The 23657-nt window shown below is 41.2% G+C and overlaps 1 protein-coding gene across 4 annotated transcripts in view; it reads left to right on the top strand.

Moving 5' to 3' along the window:
• The first annotated feature begins 3752 nt into the window (after window positions 1-3752).
• Window positions 3753-23657, top strand: part of Eef1akmt2 (EEF1A lysine methyltransferase 2) — an 85817-nt gene continuing 65912 nt past the window's right edge. For 3 of the 4 annotated variants that reach the window (XR_005284609.1, XM_042054654.1, XM_038321644.1), the window contains exons 1-3: window positions 3753-3881; window positions 4956-5021; window positions 5729-5843. Coding sequence is in view for 3 of the 4 variants with exons in the window: in XM_042054654.1 (XP_041910588.1) it covers window positions 3772-3881; window positions 4956-5021; window positions 5729-5843 (291 nt within the window). In the remaining variant the exon portion in view is untranslated. Of the gene's footprint in view, window positions 3882-4955; window positions 5022-5728; window positions 5848-23657 lie in introns of all 4 variants that reach the window. The other variant, XM_038321658.1, reaches the window with a different exon arrangement.

Genomic DNA, 23657 nt, shown 5'->3' with positions numbered 1-23657 from the left:
CTGGAACTAGGTCTTTTTTTTTTTTTTGGTTTTTCGAGACAAGGTTTCTCTGTAGCTTTGGAGCCTGTCCTGGAACTAGGTCTTGTAGACCAGGCTGGCCTCAAACTCACAGAGATCCACCTGCCTCTGTCTCCCGAGTGCTGGGATTAAAGGCATGCCCCACTCTACCGTCTGGCTGCTTCACTTTCTTTACTGAGTCTCCACTACTCTTATTATAAAGTGACTACTGCTTCTGACACTCTCAAGACAATCTCCTACAATTGTTCCCAGCAAGCCAATCTGACTTAGGCAATCACTCGATTGAGGGTCTCTTCTCAGAGAATTCTAGGGTGTGTCAAACTGACAGACCTAACCAAAACAAACGCCCATCACAATCTAGCTTTATCTCTAATTTTATTCCATTTTGCCTGATTATTGTCTTTTCCCCCTGCTAGCCTATTCTGAAATTCATCAAGACGAGGCTTCATGTTTTCTTTGTTTGCTGGACCGTCATATGGAGTAATGACAGGCATGTAGTTACCACCCAACTCGTTGCTTGTAGTACAAATAATACAAACCCAGAGACAGATATTTGGGTTCAAGCTGATGATCAGAAAAGCAAAGCAGTCAACCTCTAAAGACACCTTTTACCTCTGCCAAGGCTCAGGCAAAGGAGCTATCCTGAAATGCTCTCCACCAACCTCAGACTCCACACTCTACTGAGTTCTGGTCTCTTCCCCTTTCTCTTCCTCTCTCTACCCAGATACATCACTCCTGTTTCCACTTCCCTGTGCTGGGATTAAAGGCATGTGATCCCACGTGCTGGGATCACCTTTGTCTGGGCTCTGTTTCTCTAGTATTCAGATTCAATCTTGTTTAGTCCAGGGTAGCCTTGATCGCACAGAGATCCGTCTGCCTCAGTTTCCCAGGTCCTGGGATTAAAAGTGTGTGCCACCACTCCCTTGCCTGTATGGTTGACTAGTATAGCTGCTTTGCCCTCTGATTTTCAGGCAAGCTTCATTTATTAAAACATGAGTAATATACAACTATAGTTACTGTTGAGTAAATATTGGGTAAAAAAGTGTGGAGTCCAAAGGAAGATGGTTTCTATTCTACCAGAAGGTTGCTGTAGGGGAATGGAGATGTCCTGGGCTGGGCAGTGCTTGCCTTTAATCTTAATACTTGGGAGGCAGAGGCAGGTACCACTAGCTCAGCACAGAGTCCAAACCCCTGGGCCCCACAGGTAGAAGGAAAGAACTGGGTTTCAGCATATCAGATATTTACATTATGGTTTATAACGGTAGCAAAATTACAGTCATGAGGGAGCAACAAAATAATTTTACGGTCGGAGGTCACCACAACACGAGGAACTATATTAATCACAGCATTGGGAAGGTTGAGAGCCACTGAGCTAGCAGGTCTTTTACCTGATATACTTAAGATCAGAGTTATTTCAGATTTTGGAGCTGTTTGGATTCCAGATGTTTGGATTAGTGATCATGATGGTTGGTTTTTGTCAACTTGACACAAATCTAGACATACCTGGGGAAAAGGGAATCACACCTGAGGAATTGCCTCCATCAGATCAGCCTCTGAACATGCCTATGGCTCATCTTCTTGACCGCTAACTGAGTGAGAAGGATTCAACCGAATGTGAGCAGGACCATCCTTGGGCATGTGGGTCTGGGCTATTTAAGAAGATAGCTGAGCCGGGCAGTGGTGGCACACGCCTTTAATCAAAGCACTTGGGAGGCAGAGGCAGGTGAATCTCTGTGAGTTCCAGGCTGGCCTGGTGTACAGAGTGAGTTCCAGGTCATCCAAGGCTATAGAAACCCTGTCTCAAAAAACCAACTAACCAACCAACCAACCAACCAACCTAACCAAGGCAAAGCAAACCAAACATAAGAAGCTCACATCAAAGCAGAAGGGGGAAAAGGAGTGGGGGAGGTAAGGAGTTTTTCTGGAAGTGTGTTCTCTGGTACTGGCTGTTGCATCATCAAAGAAGGAAAAACTCTGCCCTTCATCTTGGATTTGTCAAATGGGAAATGCTTGAAGATTCTGGGAAGCATAGTTCCTAAGGAACTGTGGGTGGGTACTTTGCCAGACTGCATGGATCAAAAAACAAAACAAAACAAAACAAAACAAAACAAAACAAAACCAAAAACCAACCAACCAAAACCCAAGGCTAGGTAAGCTCAGGTTTTGCAGGTCTGCCTTTGGTCTCGTGAAACTGGTACTCAGAGGGAGGGGCTGTGTTCTTTATATAGTTTTGCTTTTACCTTGTGCTAGGCAGTTTATCCAGTGGAACTTCTCCTGGCAGCCAAGAATCCCCTTTCCCTGAGTGATCAGAGGTGGTGTTCCCACTGCCCTGGGGACTAAGCAGTCAGAATAATCCTTCCTGGAGTCAGGGAAGGGATTTGGTATAAACCATGGTTTTTCCCGGGGCTCCATACCAAAAACTGTTTACAGCTTTCATCGCACACACAGCAAAAGCATTTCAAGTGTTGACAAGATACGGGGCTGTAGGCAGGCTTATCTTTCATGGCTGCTTCTTAATTAGGACTGAAAACTTTTAAAGAACCAATCCCTCACATTCAGGCTTGCTTTTTGTAGCATCTACAGTCTAGAAAAGATCAAAACAGCTACTTGCCCAGGGCAGCACTAATTGGCTGTGGTATCCGGTGGTTTTATTGCTCTGTAATAAGGTTACTTACTCTCTTTCTTGAGTTCTTTAATCACTATGTACATGGATTTCCATCTGCCCTTTACTTTATTCTTTATTGCCAGAAGATCTTGGAACACCATTTGTAGAAGAAGATGAACTGCAAACCGGGAGGGCAACCATTACTGCCATTTACCTCAAGGGACTTGTTATTGGGCTTCTGTCTGTGGAGTCAACAGAAATGTAGCCTTGGAAACAAGTTCTCGTTGGAAGGCGGCTTGTTAGGGGACTCTGAGACCTTTGCTGAGGCCATTCCACCACAAGTGCCTTGACATTTCATGGCTACTACAGAAAATATCATAGGCGCCAAAACATAACGTCTCTTTCATTGTATTACAGAACTGCTGGCTGCAGTCAGCAGAAGGCAGAAGAAATCTCAGACTCATGAAGTCTTGAGGAAGAAGTCACCTTTTATTTTCAGCAAATACAGTGAACAAACAAATGCAGAGGTAGAGACTCGCATAGGTTCAGATGCCTAGCTGGGGCAGAGGAAGACCCACCGAGGCGCCATACCACTCATTCCCCTACTCATTGTAACTCCAAGGCTGGCGTACTGTGGGTGGCCCCAAAGGCATTGATTTCCTGGACCATAAGTTCTTAAAGGGTCATCAGGTTACATCAAGTCACTTTCCAGAATTGTAGCCACAAATAAAATTAGTCTTTTGGTCTGGAAGCCATTAATGCGATGGGCCGACCTACCTACCTACCTTCCAGATCTGCCTCACTAGAGAGAGAAGATGACATGTATTAGGACGGAATGGTGTGTTTCATTTTTGTGGCTTCTGACAGCGTGTTTCCCAAAGTGCAGTACTTTGAACCATGTCTAACAAACAGCAGTCCCCAGATATGGTCACTTTGAGAGCAAGAGAGTAAGAGGTGCAGGGAAAGTTGGCTGGAGGAAGATGGCTTACAGGTAGCTTAGGCTCTTGACTGTGGGTCGGCCTCCCAAGGCCTGTTCTGGAGCATTAGAGAGAGGTCTTCCATCGCCTAGAGAGGCCAGGCCGGCGCGTCCCCTCTGCTCGAACCGCGTCTCTATGGCGGCCGCCACAGCCCACAAGGCGCAGAGCGACATGAACGCGGATGCTGACGGTCAAGGCGGCGCTGTGCTCCCTGCGCAGTCTCGAGAGGGCAGTCCCGTGGCGTGTGACTTCGCTCCATCGGTGCTGGGGACACGAGAGCAGTGAGTGTGGCGGGGAGGATGAGCGGGAGCCTGAGGCCCAGAAGGAGATGGGGACCCCTCACCCCCACCCCGGCTTGGGGGCCTGAGGGAGGAAGGTGGAAACAACCTGTGGGGACTTAAGGGCGAGATCCCAAGAGCGCCCCGGGGAGCGGTTAACTCTCTTTCTAGGGATTCAAGACCACCCGAGGTCCTTGGGGAGCCGGTGTAGGGGTCTGGAATCTGGCTTGGGGAAAAAGGGGTAGAGGGCTGGGAAACGAACCGGACGAGGGCCGGGGGAGGTCCCGGGAGAGCTGTGGGATCAGGCTCGGAGGGGTCGGAGTTTGGGGTCGGAGTGGAGGATGCTGTGAACTGTGAACTAGTGAGATGGCAGGGGTTCTGGGGGAACCAGAGAGGAAGTGTCCTGACCTAAAGTTGAGGCTAAGAAATTAATGGATTTGAATATACGTGAATGAATGTGGGGAACAGGAATTAGGATAAGAAGAAATTTGGGGAGGGAGCAGGGGTTGTAGAGATGAAATAGGAAGAGAAAACAGATGGTAAGGGGCGGGGGCGGGGAGTTGCCGCTGTAAGGATTAAGAGATTTAATGGGAAAGCTAGAATACAGGGAGAGGCAAAGACTGTTTTAGCACTTAATTTAAATTTTTATCTTCGCTGTGTTCATTGTGAGCAAATCACTAAGCTACTGGTTAGAAAATCCTGTATCTGCACATTGATGACCAAATTTGGAGCCACAAGCTCAGCTTGTGCAGTCCAGTTTTGAACTTGGGCCTGGGATTTAAGAGATTTTTGGGCAGGTGCCTGTTTTTATTCTTTAAACTAAAATGTATATATAGGATTATGCGTCGCATGAATATAAGTACTTGTTTAATTTATTCTGCTTGCTCATAATTCTCATTCATTTAGCCCAAGGATATTTAAAAAATGGGTTGTATGGACAAAAAAAATGGGTTGATAACACTAATAATGTTTTAAGGCGATTGTAAGTAGCCATGTAATGCATTGGAAATTATTTGTTTAATTCACAAAATACAGTTTAATTTGGGAATCTTGCTTCACATTTCATTGTTTATGTAGTTGGGATGCTGTTTATGAGAGAGAACTGAGAACATTCCAAGAATATGGAGATACAGGAGAAATCTGGTGAGTTAAGCCAAGGATTGTTTTTCTGGGTATGAGAGAGAGTGCTTACAACAAAGACAGTCTAGAAGCCTGGGCTGAATCTGGCTTCAGTAGCTTTAAAGGATCTCTCTTCTTTCTTTTTTTTTTTTTGTTTTTTTGTTGGTTTTTTCCAGACAGTATTTCCCTGGATCTTGCTCTTTAGGGCAGGCTGGCCTCAAACTCAGAGAGCCACCTGCCTCTGCCTGACTTTTGCTTCAATGACAGCTTTAAAATGTGCCTTTTCTTTTTTTAGTGACCCAGATTTAAATTGATCACAGTACTAGGAAGTTACTTTCATTCCATAGTTGTTATTTTTCAGTTAAGTAATGAAATTTTGAAGTACCAACATTTGCCGATGTCCAAGAAGGCAAGTATTAGGACAATGTTTTAAAGGATTAATGTTAATGTAGATGGAGTATGTGTGTATGTGTACATGTGTGTTTATAAATGCTCATACCTCTATCCTTATTATTTATGTACATATTATGTATAATACATACCTTGGGTATTGCATTTTTAGAGGTGTGTTCTTCTAAATACCAGTAAAGATGAAGCTTAAACTAGTTATAGTCAATATTACTTCTCACTTTTCAAAAAAGACTCGAGTGAGTATATGGTATAAACAGGTGAGGTGGAATATAGTTGTAACTTTTGCTGTACCTCTGCTCTTTGTATTCTGTTCCTAACAGGTTTGGGGAAGAGAGTATGAACCGGCTAATAAGGTGGATGCAGAAACACAAGATCCCATTGGATGCCTCAGTGCTTGATATTGGAACTGGAAATGGTGTTTTCCTGGTTGAACTTGTTGGTACTTTTAGTATTCATGTATTTGAGCCAATTTTTAAAATGAAAGTTTTTTAAAAAAATGTTGCAGTTAAGAGATTGCCATCTAAATGTGAAATAGCAAAACAGTTGGGAGACTCTGAGTGTTCACCTGGGAGGAAAGGGAGACTGCATGGATGTTAGGAAAGCAGTAAATATGTGGTTTCAGGCATGATTCTGGAGGCTGGACTCTCAGATGCTAGTGAATGGTGAGGTCCTAGAAGTGCAAAATCTCAAAATTCACAGTCCTCAGAGAGTAAAATCTTAAATGTGTAATTCTGAAAAGCCAGAATTCTGAAAACCTCAATCCCTGTATTCTTATGGCAGAAAGCAAAGGGTTTATGAGGATAATAATGAGAAGAGGATTAGAACATTGGTGGTCCTGTGCTTGGTGGTTGTATCATATTAGGTATAGCAATACCAAAAATCTGGGTTGCCGCTTATTATTTAAGATGTGTATGTGAGGTTTTCAGAGGAGATTAATGTCTGAGTGTATAGATAGAGTAAGGGAAGAGCTGTCTCAGTATGGGTATACATCATCCAGTAGGTTGAGGCCTACCAAGGACAATCACAGAAGCTAAGTTGGTCTTTCTAAAAGTTAGGACAGTTATCTCTTGCTGTAGTGCACTTCCAGATTCTTGGCCTTAGGATCTTAGGGCTTACACCAGTGCTCCTGGATTCTTAGTCTTTGAGCCACAGACTGAGAGTTAACTCATTAGCTTTACTGGTTCTTAGGCCTTTGGGCTTTATCTGAGTCATGCTATTGGCATTCCCTTACAGACAGCCTATGAGACTTCTCAATCACAATAATTGTGTGAACCAATTCCTCCAGTAAACCCTCTTATTTCTGTGTCTCTATATCTGTATCTCATAAATGTTTTTTTGTCTGTATATATTTTTACTGATATAGATTTGGTATTTTTTTTTTTGTTTTTTTTTTTGTTTTTCGAGACAGGGTTTCCCTGTAGTTTCTAGAGCCTATCCTGGAACTAGCTCTTGTAGACCAGGCTGGCCTCGAACTCAGAGATCCGCCTGCCTCTGCCTCCCGAGTGCTGGGATTAAAGGCGTGCGCCACCACCGCCTGGCATAGATTTGGTATTGGGAAACAGCATCATTCCTTCTTACTGTATTCCCAAGAACATAATGAAAGAAATCTGCAAAATTGTTCCCTCACAAAAAGGTTTTGCAGTATTTTAATTTTTACATTTGTTTATTTATATTTATGTGTAGTAGACTCGGTGGCCAAGTGCCTTTACCTGCTGCACCATCTCACTGTCACAAAGGCTTTGGTTATGTAATTGTACGGGGCTACTTAATGGTTAAAGATAACCATTTTAAAGCTAGGGTCAGCGAGACAGCCCAGTGTGGGAGGATGCTTGCCCCAAGCCTGCCCACCTGAGTTTGATTCTTGAAGTTCATGTGTCGAAGGAGAGAACTACTTCAGCAATGCTACTTACCCTCTGCCCTCCATGCACAAACAAACAAAATAAGTATAAAAACATTTTTTTGAGTTGAGTTTTTTTTTTTAAGATTTATTTACTTATTATGTATACAGTGTTCTGCCTGCATGTATGCCTACAGGCTAGAAGAAGATGCCAGATCTCTTTATAAATGGTTGTGAGCCATCATGTGGTTGCTGGGAATTGAACTCAGGACCTCTGGAAGAGGTCCTTTAATGCACAGAGATCAAGTTAAAAAAAAAATAGAAAACTAATTATTGGTGCTGTGATTACTTCTTATTTGCAACAATTAAACAATAATCATACCTTCAAAGGGACACTTATGCTTACCAGAATTTGACAACTGAAATACTCTTCAAATTACAATGCAGTGTAACCAATATTGCAGTGAAAATGTTGGCTTTAAATGCAAATTAATCCAGAATTAATCTGCTGTGTGCTGCTGCCACTTCTACACAGCACTGTGCTCCTTGCAAATAATGCCTCTCAGAAGGAGCTTGAAAAGTTCAGTGACCTGAACAAAAGCACATGAACATATAACGAGAGCCTTTGGGGTCCAGCCCCAAGACTCTTTTCAGGGTTCAGAATGGATGCAACAGTAAGCAGAAAGGACTTTTGTTCTGTGTTGTGTAAATGGAGAGTGCGCTTTAATTTCCCCAACACCCAGTCCTGAATAATCACACAAAACTATATTAATTATAACACTATTTGGCCAACGGCTCAGGCATATTCCTAGCTAGCGCTTATATCTTAAATTAACCCGTTTTAGGGCTGGAGAGATGGCTCAGAGGTTAAGAGCGTTGCCTGCTCTTCCAAAGGTCCTGAGTTCAATTCCCAGCAACCACATGGTGGCTCACAACCATCTGTAAAGAGGTCTGGTGCCCTCTTCTGGCCTGCAGACATGCACACAGACAGAATATTGTATACATAATAAATAAATAAATATTTTTTTAAAAATTAACCCGTTTTATTATCTTATATTTACCACGAGGCTCATGGTTTGTTACCTTACAACTTCGTTCTTGGGCAGTTACATGGCATCTGCTTGACTCCGCCCTCTTTTTTTCTCTGAATTCAGTTTAGTTTTCCTGCCTGGCTATGTTCTGCTTTGCTATAGGCCAAAGTAGCTTCTTTGTTAACCAATAGTAATAAAATGTATTCATAGCATACAGAGGGGACTCCCACATCAGTTTTGATTTTTTTTTTTGAGACAGGCTTTCTCTGTGTAATAGCCCTAGCTGTCCTGGAACTAGCTCTGTAGACCAGGCTGACCTTGAACTCACAGAGATCTGCCTTCCTCTGCCTCCTGAGTGCTCGGATTAAAGCTATGCAGTCACCAGTCCTTGGCACGAAAAGGACTTTTTGTAAGGGTGAACGAACTCTCACACATGCTTTTCCAGACCAGTCTCTTTATTGTTTTACTTCTCTTCTTATTCTCCTGTCCTACTTCTAATTTCTTTTAGGTTCTTTTCTTCTCCTCTAGTCTAAAAATTTCTCTCTTTGGAGGAGCCTTGAAATGATAAAAAAAAATTACAAGAGTTACTTCTCATTGGTCAAAAGCACATCCCTAGGTCAGTGATAAGGAGCTAAGCCATTGCCATGGCAACATAGAGCTCCAAGGTTACAGGAGTGAGACTGTGAGGAGAGGGCAGGGGTGCAGTGCCCAGTGAGATGAGCTCCGCCATAGGTCTGTTGTCCCCAGACTTGGCAGGTGAAGAATTGGCAAGCTTTTCTTTGGGTGCTTTGTGTAGCAACCTGGTTGGACATCTGCACCTCTGGCCTTGTACATAGCTGTAAAGTTTTAAACTTATGATCCATTTATAAAATGCCTTTAGTCTAGTTTGAACTTGCTTTCAGGTGAAACTGAGCAAATTATATGCAGTTAGCCTGAGTAAAAAGGAACAAAGCAGCCTTTTAAGTGTCTATAATCCTCATGGACAAATAGGTCTAGTTATGAAGCACATCCCACTATATAGTTTATATGAAAATTATATAAATAAATGAAAAGCCATTTTCCTGACCACCCGCTCATATATGTGTGCATAAGATTGAGTCGTAGCTGGGCGATGGTGGCTTATACTTTTAATCCTAGCACTCCAGTAGGCAGAGACAGGCAAATCTTTGTGAGTTTGAGAGCAGAGCTGGGTCTACATAGCGAGTTCCAGGACCGGCTCCATAGCTATTGAGAAATCTTGTCTTGAAAAACCAAAGAGAGAGAGAGAGGGAGGGAGGGAAGGAGGGAGGGAGGGAGGAAGGGAGGGAAAGAGAGAGAGAGAGAGAGGAGAAGACTGAGGTGCAATGAGATGCAATCATAAGATTACACATTGCATGAAAATGCATGGTAGTGGGGAGATATCATAACACAAGTGAAATTACAGATGAAAACAACAGTTTTCAGAGTCAGTGGTCTGCAAGCCTTCCTGACAGGTACCTCTTTAGGGAATACTTCTCTGGTGGGTTGACACCTGAATTATCCATTGCTATAAGCTGTAATTGTGTCCTGACCTACAATAGCACATGATAAACCCTCTGTGACAGACAGAGAGCTCAGTTTGACTACTGAAGAAGACAGGCAGGCATGCTTACTATAAAGTCTTAGCAGCAGAACACCCAAACTTTTGAAACTATCTCCATTTAAAAAAGATACAAAATTCATGCCTCTGTTAGGCCTGAACATTTTTAAAAACCTTTTTGTGCATTAATAACTGGAAAAGTGAAGCTTTGAAAAGACTTTGAAGATTGGAGAGAGGTTTTAGAAAATGAGCTCCCATTGCACCCCAAAGCAGTGACAACAGATGAGTGAGCCTTTAGTGAACCCCTCCAGCAGGTGGGTTTACAGTGTGGTCAGTAAAGCGCTGTGCTGTTTTTAGCCAGTGCCTCGGAGACTTCCTTCAGTTGTGATCAAGTGCTGCCAGTGGTAAAGCCATAGACAACAGAAAACTTCCACTGAAAATGTGTTATTTTAGCCAGGTGGTGGTAGTGCACATCTTTAATCCCAGTACTTGGAAGGCAGAGGCAGGTGGACCTCTCAGTTCCAGGACAGTCAGGGCTACACAGAGAAGCCCCATCCTGAAGAACCAAAAAAAAAATTTTTTTTTTTTGAACATACCCAGTGTTCCCGGTGTTGACTTTTGGCCTTTACACTCATGAATGCACACATAAGAACACATGTGTACCTGTGCCCATATACACGCACACGAAAAGTGTCATTTGTCTTTATTGGCGTTACTTCTGGCTAGCACAGGTCTAGGAGCTTTTGATGAATTGAAGCATATTTGCATGATGAAGCCAGTGATATTACTGAGTGGTTTGAAGATAATTAAGTGCTGGTCATGGTATTGTTTACTCATCAGTTTAGTGTGTTGAATTTGTGGCTCATGTCTGAATGCATGGGGAAAGAAATTGCTAATTGCCCAAAACAACACAGGCATGATGCTGACGGTGGAACTTACAATTTTATTATTATTTTTTAAGATTTATTTTTTAGCCAGGTGGTTGTGGTGCACAACTTTAGTCCCAACACTCAGAAGGCAGAAACAGGTGGATCTCAAGTTTGAGGCCAAGCTTTGTCTATAGTGCAAGTTCCAAGGCAGCCAGAGCTACTTAGATAAACCCTGTTTCAAAAAAAAAAATTTTTTTATTGTGTTTTGTGTCTATGTGAGGCTGCTTTGTGTGTGAGGATGCCCACAGAGGCCAGAAGAAGTTGTTAGATCCCCTGGTGCTGAAGTTGCAGGCAGTTGTGAGCCTCCTTACATGGTTGCTGGGAGCTAAATTCAGGTCCTCTGGAAGAACAGCAATCACTCCTAACGTCTTAGCCAAGAATTCAGTCCAAGGTAGAGCTTTTTGATAGACAGGGAGTGATCACATTGCTTTATATGAGTCTTAGAATTTCAGAAGAACAGCACCCAAGAAGATAAAGTCAAGCATATTCTCTAAGAAAGGCCAATTCTCTTCTTGATGTGAGACTATTTTCCTGTATTTGCCCATAATCGATCCTATTTATTTATTTATTTATTTATTTGGTTTTCAAGACAGGGTTTCTATGTGTAACCAGGCCTTGAACTCACAGAGATCCTCCTGCCTCCGCCTCCCAAGTGCTGGAATTAAAGGTGGCGCCACTACCTCCCACAAATCTATCCCTTTTGCCCTGCTATATATCTTATCTTTTGCATCATTTTGTATAAAATGTGTAAAGACTTAAGAATTGTGATTTGGGTCAAGTGTGAATGGCACACACCCTTAATCTCAACATTTAGAGTCAGGAGGATCTTTGTGAGTTCAAAGGCTATCCTGGTCTATGCAGAGAATTCCAGGCCAGCCAAGGATATATAGTAAAAACCTGTCTCAAACACAACAACAAAACCATAATAATGGTTGCTTCTATATCTTTTTGCAAATTTGAGTTACATAGTGTTATTGGTATGTAGCAGTAAAATAGGCTTGTACATAGAGATACTGATTAGCAAATGAAGAGGTGGGTTTTTTTGGCATCTGAAAATTTCAGAAACTTTCTTTTTCTTTGTTTTCAAATTATTAAGAAAACTATCCTTTTTAACTTTAATTTTGTTGGGTGATGGTGGTGTATACCTTTAATCCCAGCACTCAGGAGGTAGAGGCAGGTGTGGATCTCTGAGTTAGAGGCCAACCTGGTCTGCAGAGTGAGTTCTAGGACAGTCAGGGCAACACAGAGTCTTGAAACAAAATAAAAAGTCCTTAATTTTTATTTGTTTTATGTGTATGGTTTTTTTTTTTTTTTTTTTTTTTGTTTTTTTTTTGTTTTTCGAGACAGGGTTTCTCTGTGGCTTTGGAGCCTGTCCTGGAACTAGCTCTGTAGACCAGGCTGGTCTCAAACTCACAGAGATCTGCCTGCCTCTGCCTCCTGAGTGCTGGGATTAAAGGTGTGCGCCACTATCGCCCGGCCGTGTATGATTGTTTTATCTACGGTGAGTTTATGTGGAGTTATAGATGGCTAGGAGCCATCATGTGGGTGCTGGGAACTTGACCTTCATCCTCTGCTGAGCCATCTCTCTAGCCTGTGTTTACTTATTTTTTTGTCCTTTGAGACAGAGTCATTGCAGAGCCCTGGCTGGCATGAATCTTGATTTGTAGATGAGTCTTGAACTCACAGAGAACCACCTGCCTCTGTCTCCCAAGTTCTGGGATCAGGAGACTGTACCACCATGCCTTGCACCTGTATTGTTTTATTTTGTTTTTGAAGTAGAATTTTGCTGTGCTGTCCAGGCTGCTGTTTAACTCAGATCCTGCTTTTGCTTCCTGAGTGCTGGGAGTGGCGGGGCTGCATTCCGCCACCCGGCTAGCTTTATACCTGAAATAATTACACGGAAACTGTATTCATTTAAATACTGCCTGGCCCCTGGCCCATTATCTGTAGCTTCTTATTGGTTGATTCTCATATCTTGCTTTAACCCATATTTAGTAATTTATGTAGCACCATGAGGTGGATCGCTTACCAGGAGAGATCTTAACCTGCGTCCATCTCGGAGAGGAGAGGCATGGCGACTTCATATGGCGACTGCCTGAAGCGTCTCCCCAACTCTGCTTTCTTTCTCCCACAATTCTGTCTACTCCGTCTACCTAATTTTCTGTCTCTTGAAGGGCCAAGGCAGTTTCTTTATTAATAATGAAAGTAACACATAGACACTCCTCCATCATTTCCCCTTTTTCTGTTTAAAAAAGAAAGGCTTTAACTTTAACATAGTAAAATTACATGTAACAAAGCAGTTATCAAGCAAGAATTACAGTTACAATATTTAAATCTATTTTATCTTTTATCATAACTAAGGAAAACTATAACTATTGAACCATTCTTCAACTCCATCAAAGACTCCAGAAGGATATAATACTACCTAAGTAAACAAGATATATGCAACTTTCAAACTCTAGAAATGACAGAGACAACTTGCTGCCTGGACAGTCACCCAAAGTTCCTCTGTACCGTTGGGGCATCCATCTTTGGCCTTCAGGCCCATACTGTCCAGCAGACATTTCCATGAAGCAGGAAATTCCAAAGACAGTTCAGTCACTTTCTGCTGTGTCCTGCAGAACGTCTCGCAGACTCTTTCACGAATCAGGAACTCCAAATAGACCATCTCACCTTTAGGCAAGTTCTGCAGTCCTCTCTCTGCGGGTTCTTTGTATCCAGTTCATGCAACAGTCCAGGCAAGAGCAGTTTCTTGCCCAAATGGCTATCAAACTCCATAAGGAGCCTCTTTGATGCCTATCTTCCTCTTGAAGTAGATTGGTGCTGCCAGGAGCAGACGTGTCTCGTAATGAAAAGCCCTAAGTTATTAAAAATTTTAAATGCCATGTTCTGTAGTCTTTGAAAGATATGAAGAATGCCTGTTTAACTAAAATATATCTCTATATATCTAGAAAATCTAACATGACTACAAGCTTGAGTATTATTGATGATTATCCATTAACAACCTGTAGTTCCTAATTATACATTACATTTTAAATGAACTACACAATCACAATAGCTTAATCAAGATCAGAAATACATATACATATAAGAAAATTGACCTTAAAATCCATACCAATGCAAATTATTCATATCTATATCATCCCCCCCTTTAAATGTAAAAGAACATTTATAAACAATATTTGGGAAAATGAGCGCAGTTATTTCTCTCCAAACTGCTTCCTGCTGAGTGGGGGTGTTGTTATTTAGGTCTTTCATGGTATAACCTGTCTGCTAGGTTCATCTCAGTCGGCAGTTGAGTGAAGTAATTTTTTGAGGGTGTTCACAGCAACCTTTCAGGAGGGCATGGTCTATCATACCATATTGGGATAGAAGCAATCCAGAGAGTCTCATCCTCTGTGAAAACAAAAGAAGAAACTCTTTTCCAAAGCATGATATCCTTAGATCCAAGTTCTGAAGTCAAGATACCTTTAGAACATATATGTAGGTTCATCAGCTTAGCAGCCTATACAATGAAATGTCTCTCTGTAATTAGCTCCTTTACAGTCAAAAGCTTTAAAGAAAACACAATAATATACATAATCCAGACTCTGTGAATTTTCCATTTTTACGTGGCTTATTTTTACTCTATCACTTTACTTTATTCTGTCTCTTTAAAGTCTTTACCCTTTTTTTTAAGGCATTTACTTTATTTTCTATATTTTTTCTTCTCTCTCTCAAGCCTACATACATTCATCCAACATCTTGACTCATTTAAAAGTCTTTTATGTCTGAATCTGTCCTATTGTGAATCTGTAATTTTTTTTACTGTCGAGAAACATGTTTGATTTGCGCCTTTACATCACTAAGCGCTTAAGACTCTAAGCTGTGACATTCCTAGGTCAAAAAACAGGTACTGTATGCTTGCCCTGCCCAGTCCAACATGGTGGAGCTGCTTGTGACTGAATAGGTTGCACCTCTGAGCTGCAGAGCCGCCTGGCTGTTTTGGATGTTGGCTCCACCTCTCTCCAATTTCAAAATGGAGGACGTACCATTTTCTACTAGCTCTGGGGCCACCAGGTAGGAGCCACACTCAGCACTTTAACTCAGACTGAGAATGCAGCACAGAAACTCTTTTCATACAAGTTATAGCCAAATCTGACACGCAGAGCACTGTGCAGTCTGAAAACATCTCTCTGTATGGTGGCAGAAATCCGCCATGCTCTCCCGCTCGCCTAAGCCTGATTCTGCCATCTGCCCAGGTGCAGGCAGGGAGCAGTGAGCCATTAGCATGGTCTCAGAGTACTTTCTTTCCGATCCCGAGCGGGCACACAAACATCCAGTTCCATAAAAGCCATTGAAATGCTTTAAAGCCAGAGTTTGTACTGGCGGCACAGTGCCAGGAAGCCGCGGTTTAAAATGAGTCAGCTTTTTCTCTGCCTCTATTGCCGAAACAGGAAATCTCTCTAAGGCACATCCTAGCAAACAGCAAAAAGCTGTGTTAAACTCTCTCTCTCCTTTATTTAAAGCCCTCTCAGGTTTTTAAGTGGATTTTGTCACCACGTTGGAGCGCCAATCTGTAGAATGTCTAACATAAGTTATATATCCAGCCCTTAAGTAAATGTCTTTTAAACATTTTATTCATTATTTTTTTTGAAATAGGGTCTCATGTAGCTCAGACTGTCTCTAGCTTACTGTGCAGCTGAGGATGTTCTGAACTTGTGATAGTCCTTCCTTCCTTTCTCAAGTACTGAGATTACAGATGTTCAGCACTATAACTTAAGGGTTTTTTATTTTTAATTATTTTCTCCCAGAGTTATTTCTGAGATTCTTCTTTTTTTGTTTGTTCATTATTTTGTTGTTGTTGTTGTTTGTTTGTTTGTTTTTTGTTTTTTCAAGACAGAGTTTCTCTGTGTAGCCCTGACCACTTTTTAGACCAGACTGGCCACAAACTCAGAGGTTCACCTGCCTTTGCCTCCTGACTGCTGGGATTAATGGTGTGCACCACCAATGCCTGGCTTTGAGACTCTTGATCTTGCAGATTTTTTTTTTTTGTCTTTTGGGGTTTCATCATTTGGGAGTGTGGTGTTTAAGATTATGTTTTGGGGGGATTAGAATGTAAAGCCCCAGGGATCTGAGTCGTCCTAGTCTTGGTTCTTTTGGTCACAACCTTATAAATGTGTGTGTGTGTGTGTGTGTGTGTGTGTGTGTGTGTGTATAATTTATTTAATTTTATATGCATTAGTGTTTTCCCTGTTTGTTTATGTGAGGGTATTGGGTTACAGACAGTTGTGAGCCACCTTTCGGGTGCTGGGAATTGAACCCAGGCCCCCTCGAAGAGGAACCAGAACTCTTTAATGATTGAGCCATTTCTCCAAGTCCCCTTTGGTTACAGTCTTTACCTGAAGCAAGCCCGCATAATTTTTCTGGGATTCAGTTTCTCCTGAGGGTGTAGGCTGGGTGATCTATATTAGCTTCTTTTAGGTCAAAACTTTAGAAATCTATGTATATTAAAAAGAGATGGGGATGGAGAGGTGGCTCATTGATTAAGAATACTTGCTGTTCTTTCAGGGGACTCAGGTTTAGTTCTAGCATGGGGCTCACTCACTCACAACCACTTGCAACTCCAGTTCCAAGGCATTATTGAAGTCTTCTGACCTCCACAGGCACCGGGCACATTTGTAGTGCACATAAATGCAGGCGAATACCTATGTATGTGAAAATTTAAATATAGTTTAGAAAGGTATTTGCAATTCTAATAGAGCATGTATTCCTTATCTTAGGTAATCATGTGATTTAACAAAAATACATTATTCATGCACCTATGTTTTGATACAAGTTCCTTTATCAGTTTTTGTCCTGTGTTTTTGGCTGTTGTTAAGTAGGAAGTGTAAGATGGAGTCTTCAAAGCTGGGGGGTGGTGGTGCACACCTTTAATCCCAGCACTCTGGAGGCAGAGGCAGACTTAGTGAGTTTGAGAAAAACCTGGTTTACAAGAACTAGTTCTAGGACAGCTAGGACTGTTACACAGAGAAGCCCTGTCTCAAAAAAAAAAAAAAAAAAAAAAAAAGGAAAGAAAAAGAAAAAAAGATTAAGTCTTCATCTTAGATGGTTTACTGTCATTTCTCCTCCCCCTACCCCAGGGTTTCTCTGTGTAACAACAGCCCTGGCTGTTCTGGAACTCACTCTGTAGATGAGGCTGACCTCAAACTCAGAGTTCTGCCTGCCTCTGCCTCCCAAGTACTAGACCTAAAGGCATAAGCCACCACCGCCTGGCCAGTTTTTGCTTTTTAGGGGTAGTGAGGAGAGAGACAGAATGAGCTTTCTTGAAACAGTTTGAAATACCAACACAGAACATATGTTCTTTAAAGTTCTTTAAGGGATGAATGTCTGCATCTCAGTGGATTATCATGAAGTGAATACCATATGGTGGTCACAGTGGTCAAGTTTCCTCTTCTCTGAAAGTAACCACTGTCCTCTACTGGTTAGCCTGATGGGTCTTCACTTTCTAGATTGGTTAGCCTGTTCTTAAGTATGCCAGTAGAGCTCAGGTCTCCGTGCGGTGTTCTTGAGATCTGCTGATGCTGACATGGCTATGTGACTATGTAGGGCTGCTTTTATAGCCATCTCTCACACACAGTTATTCACCTGTTCATTTTACCTGTAGATTCTTCTGGGTTTTTACTTACTCAGTTTTGTGTTTCAGGGATTAAACCCAAGGTCTTGTGCATGCTGGGCACTCATATCACTGAACCATTGTCCAAGCCTTTTGGGTTGTAATAGTTTACTTGTAGATGCTAATGGTTTAGCCTTGAGATTATAGGTTCTTTTAGGTTTTCTCTGCTATAATTATGTGCTTTGTGGTATGTGGTAATTTTAGTTTTCCCTTTTAAATTTTTTATTGCTTCTCTACTCTCCTGTTGTGTGCATATGTGTTCATGTGGATGTGAATGCATGTGTATATGTATATGTTGAGGCCAAAAGTTAACATTGGGTGTCTTTTTAAAAATCATTCTCCATCTTGTTTTTTTTTTTTTTCTCCTTTTTTTTTTTCAAATTCATTTATTTATTTTACATCCTGGCTGCAGCCAACCCCCATCCTCCTTTCCTAGCTTCTGTCCTCCATTCCCTCCTCCTCACCCCCCAGTCCCTTCCTCTTCTGTCTTCATCCAGGAAAGGGCAGGTCTCTTATGGGTATCAGTGGGTATCAATAAAACATGGCATATCAAATTTCAGGAAGACTTAACACCTTCCCATGTTAAGGCTGGGAAAGGCGACCCAATATGAGAAGTAGGGTTCCCAAACCCAGTAAAAGGATCAGAGACAGCCCCTGTTCCTGCTGTTAGGAGTACCACATGAGGACCAAGCTACACACCTGTAACATACATGCACAGTGCCTAGGTCAGTCTCCTCAGGCTTCCTGGTTGTTGGTTCAGCCTCTGTGAGCCCCTATGAGCCCAGGTTAGATTGTGTGACCCTTCCCATGGTGTTTTTGATCCCTCTGGCTCTTATATTCCTTTCTCCTCTGTAGGGTTCCCAAACTCCACCTAATGTTTGGTTGTGCATCTCTGCATCTGCCTCCATCAGTTGCTGGATAATGCCTCTCTGATGACAATTGGGCCAGGCACCAGTCTGGTCACAGAAGATGGCCAGTTCAGTCTACTTATCCACTATTGCTAAGAGTCTAAGCTGGGGTCCTCCTCATGGACTCCTGGGAGATTCCCCTGTGCTAGACTTCCGCCTGACCCAGAAGTGCCTCCCCTAGCATCCCCCTCAGCACTCTCCCCTTTCATGCCCACCTACATCCTGATCACTCACGTTTCTATCCCCACCTGTCCTCCGTCTACTCATGAAATCTCTTCTGTTCCTTCCTTCCAGAAAGATCTCTCTTCAGATTATTTTTAAAGAAATTTCTATCATTTATTGTGTATATGTGTGCTTGTGTTTGTGTATAATAAGTGTTTTGGGGTGTGCATGTGGAGGTCAGAGGACAGTTTTTTGGAGTTAGTTGGTTCTGAGGATCATATTCAACTTGTCAGGTTTGGTAGTGAACTCCCTTGCATGCTGACCCATCTTGCTCTCCCTTTCTACCTTATTTTTTTGAGATGTTATCTTACTGAACCTGGCTGGAGCTTGCTGATTCATATACCTGGCTCCAGGGATCCTCCTGTCCCTTCCTTCCCAGTGCTGGATTATAGGTATGTGTTACTGTACCATAGGTTTTGGGTATTGAACTTAGATTTTCATGCTCGTACAGCAAGCATTAGCAATTGAGACATCTCTCTAGTGTCCTACATAGTCAAGGTTTTGTTTGTTTGGACAAGGTCTACGTAGCTCAAGATGGCCATGAAATTGCTATTAGCCAGATGTAGCTTCTAGCTGACAGCCCCATCCTTTGCCTCCCTAGTGTAGGATTATGGGCATGCTTGAATATGGGATGTTTTTGTTATTGCTGAGAAGCATTCTGTTGCATGGCTGTGTTTCACATTATTTATCCATGCACTACTTTATGTTTTGTTTATTTATTTTTATTAATTTTTTTTAAAAATTATTTTGAGACAGGGTCTCACTATGTAGCCCTGGCTGTCCTGGAACTCTGTAGACCAGGCTGGCTTCAAACTCAGAGAAGTCTACTTGTCTCTGCTTCCCAAGTGCTGAGATTAAACATACACCATCACAACCTGGCAGCTTTTTGAGAAGGGTCTTGCTTTGTAGTTTAGATGAGAATTTACTAAGTAACCTGGACTTTATGACAATTCTCATGTCTCAGATTACAAGATTGAGTACTGGATTACAAGCAGGAGTCAATACAGCTGGTTAGTTTGTTTGTTTCTCTTTTTTAACAAAATTATGTATTTTTATTTTTTGTGCATGAGTGTTTTTGCCTACATGTGTATCTGTGTGAAGGTGTTAGAATTCCTAGAGCTGGAGTTACAGGCAGTGGTGAGCTGCCATGTGGGTGCTGGGATTTGAACCCAGTCCTTTGGAAGAGCAGCCAGTGCTCCTAACTGCTGATCCATCTTTCTAACCCCTACGTCTGGTTTCTTTGATTTGCCTTGCTTTTAAAGATCTTTGTAGGGTAGGAGTTTAGATTATTACTATTTACATTTAGATTCATTTCTTTTATGTGTATGAGTGTTTTGTCTGTATATATTTATATGCATCATGTGTCTGAGGAGGTTAAAAGAGGCCAAGCGATCTCCTAGAATTGGAGTTTACAAAGAGTTGTGAGCTGCTGTGTCAGAGTGCTAGGGTTTAGACAAGGGTCCTCTGCAAGAGCAACAAGTGCTCTTAATTGTTGAGCCGCTTGTCTGGCCCTGGAAGTTTAGATTATTGATTCAAGACTTCCACTATACTCAGTAAAAGTGATAAATGCTGTGAGTTTATCTGGAAGCAGATGCTGGCATGGATGTAGGAAAGGGGGACAGTTTTGATGTACTTGTTTTCCCCATCCAATGTTTTTTCTATTTTTTTAACTTTATCAACTTAGAATTTTGTTTTTTCATTTCTAAATACTGTAAGCTTTTCAAAGTTGCCTCCATGTTACAGATTTATACTGGTAATGCATTTATTAGCAGAGAATATACTTTGTGGGTTTTAGTGCTTTTAAATTTGTTATATAGTTTGTTTTTGTCCTCCAGCAATACTCTGTCTTGTATGATGTGCACTTGAGAGTGTATTGCAGTTAGTAGAATATTCTATAAATGTTAAATACATCTAATTTTTTGGTGGTATTTTGTAAACAGATATTGTACTTTTGCTTCTCGGCTGACCAGACCCAAATAATCTCACAGAAACTATATTAATTACAACACTGTTTGACCGATGGCTCAGGCTTATTTCTAGCTAGCTCTTACATCTTGAATTAACCCATTTCTATTAATCTGTGTTTCACCATGAGGCTGTGGTAAGGTTCTGGCGTCTTTCTCCTTTGGCAGGTACATGGTTTCTTCTTTCCTCCTCTATCTCTGCTTGTATTTCCCACCTTGCTATATTCTGCCCTGACATAGGCCAAAGCAGCTTCTTTACTAACCAGTGGTAATAAAACATATTCACAGCATGCAGAGGGGAATCCCATATCATCTTCCCTTTTTGATCTAAATAAAAAGGAAGGTTTTAACTTTAGCACAGTAAATTATGTTTAACAAAGCAAGCATCAAGCAAGAATTAAGTTATAATATTTTTATGTGAGTGTAAAGGTTTATATCTTATTTGTCTTTTATCATAACTAAGGAAAACTATAACTATCTGTCTTTAACTCCATCAAAGTCCTGAGAAGGGAAATAATATTACATGAGTAAACAGCAAGTGCAAGCAAGGGACTTCCAAAAGGTATAAAAATGACAGAGACAACTGGCTACCTGGGCAGTCACCCAAAGTCTCATTTACAAAATTGGGGCAACCAACTTTGGCTAAGGCCTAGAGTGTCTGACAGACCATTTTTAGAGGCAGGAAAATTTGAAAGACTGTCCTACCTTGTCTTGACAAGATTTGGTAGTTGTTTTTGCTTTTATCTTGCTTGTCCAGTTTGGACACCATGCATTTTGTCAGTATTCAAGGCAATGACAGTTTTTTGCCCAAAGGCAAGTTTTGCCAGGAAGAAAACAAGCACCGAATGAAGTGTCTTGGGTGCCCATCATTCTCTGCGGAATAATCGGTGCTGCCAGGAGCATTCATGCCTCACATCAAAAGAATCCTGAGTTATTTAAATGCCATATTTTACAGTTTTTTGAAGTATTTGAAGATTACCAATCTATGTGGAATACAGTCTTTGTACATCTAGAGAGCCTGACTAGTCTAACTATAATTATGACAAATGTGTGACTATTGACCTGGAACTTTTAATACCTATATAGCTTAAAGACTAAGGCTTCATGTTAAAAAATTAAATAATCTTTAAACAGATGTGCAGCAAGTGAGGACAATGACCTCAAAACAAAAACAATATATATAAGTATCTTGATCAGAGGTAGTATGTTTAGTGCCTATGATAAATCTCTTAAAATTGCATCAATATACAAAATATTTTAAGCAGAGGTCGAAGCATGCATGCATACAATACGACAAAATAACTTTGCATATATGCACAATTATTGTAAACAGAAATAGTAACATAAAATATAACAAATATAATTTGAATTTGTGTCAATGTACAAATTATCTTAGGAATACAAAGAATTTTACATATTTATCAATATACAAGAATTTATACCAGTGTAAATTATGTATAACTAATAGTTTACAAGTAGATACACTACCTACATTTAGTTCTATCGATTACTGAAACAGGAGTGTAAAACCATAGTTGTGGATTTATATTTTTCTTTGATTTTTGTAAATTTTGTTATATGAACTTTCAGGTTCTGTTAGGAGCATATACAAATTAAGATACGTATTTTGTGAATGAACTGATTAACTGATTTATTATTGTATAATGATTTTCTTTTCTTTCTTTTCTCTGGGTGGGGGATTTAGAGACAAGGTTTCCCTGTGTAGCCCTGGCTGTCCTGGAACTAGCACTATAGACCAGAATGGATTTTGAACCCAAGGATCTGCCTGCCTTTGCCACCCAAGTGCTGGGACTAAAGATCTGCACCACCATGTCTGGCATAATGTACCTTTTTAGTTTTTGGTAGTTTAGTTTGCTTTGAGTTTTATTTTGGTGTTAATAATAAGTTCATTTCAGCTGTTTTGTTTAAATTGAGATATAACTCAATGTACTAGGAAACTCAACCTTTAAATAAAGTATGTAGTTCTGTGCTCTTTTGTGTAGTCCCAGTTGTGTAGCCATCATCAGTGTTTTAAATTTAAAAATTGTCACTTCAGAAAGGAGTCTTGTGCCCAACAGCGTTGATTCTGCATGCTCCCTTTTTTTCTTTAGTTTCCGGAAATCACTAATCTGCTTTGAGAATTTGTCTTTCCTGTTTTGTTGTTATGTTTTATTTGTTTGTTTGGTTTTATTTTTAGAGAGAGAAAAGGCTTATTTTGGCTCTCAGTTCCAAGGTACATCCATCATGATGGGGAGGTCCTAGTCGCAGGAGTGTGAGTCAGCTGCTCACCTTTTGTTGAATCTGTTGTCAGGGAGCAGAGAGGAAACACCACTGCACACTAGCTTCCTCCTCTTCATGCAGTTCAGGACCTCAGTCCAGGAGAGAACGTCATTGATCATTTACTTTCAGTGTGGGTCTTCACACATCAAGTAACCTAACCAAGAGAATTCCTCACAGGTATTGCCATAGTCTTGTCTCCTAGATCTGCTGAGACAGTCTTGAACTTGAGCACTTGTTGGAGAGCTGTGCCGGATGGTTTTGCAGGTTTCTTCTTGGTTTATTCCATGAAAAATTGTCTCCTGAGGAAGCTCACTGGGTTGCTTAGTTTGGAGGTTCAGTCTGTCATGGTTGGGAGCATGGCGGCATGCAGGCAGGCATGGTGCTGGAGAAATACCCAAGTGTCCTACATCTTGCAGGAAACAGGAAGTCGACTCTACTTTGTTGTTTTTAGAGACAGAGTCTTATATATTCTTGCTGACCTGGTGTACTGACTATGTAACCCAAGCATTCTTGAACTTGCTGTTATCTTCCTGCCTTAGCCTCCCAAGGGTTGAAATTACAGATGTGTGCAACCATATTAGCTGGTTTGTCTGTTTTGGATATTTCATATGTGGCCTTTGTGTCTGGCTTCTTTCACTTGCATAATTTTCAAAAAGACCCATCTACATTATAGCTTGTCATGACTTTGTTTCTTTATGTGACTGAATAATATTCCATTGTATGGCTATACCATTGCTTGTTTATCCATTCATTGATGAATTTTAGGTTTTTTTCTTCTTGCTTTGCTATTGTAAAAATGTGTGTGTAAGTTTGTGTGGAGATATATTCTCATTCCTTTGAGTATTTATATAGGACTGGAATTGCA

Source organism: Arvicola amphibius, chromosome 1 (assembly GCF_903992535.2).
Source record: "Arvicola amphibius chromosome 1, mArvAmp1.2, whole genome shotgun sequence".
Classification (NCBI taxonomy): Eukaryota; Metazoa; Chordata; class Mammalia; order Rodentia; family Cricetidae; genus Arvicola; species Arvicola amphibius.
This window is presented reverse-complemented; position numbering and strand designations above follow the sequence as displayed.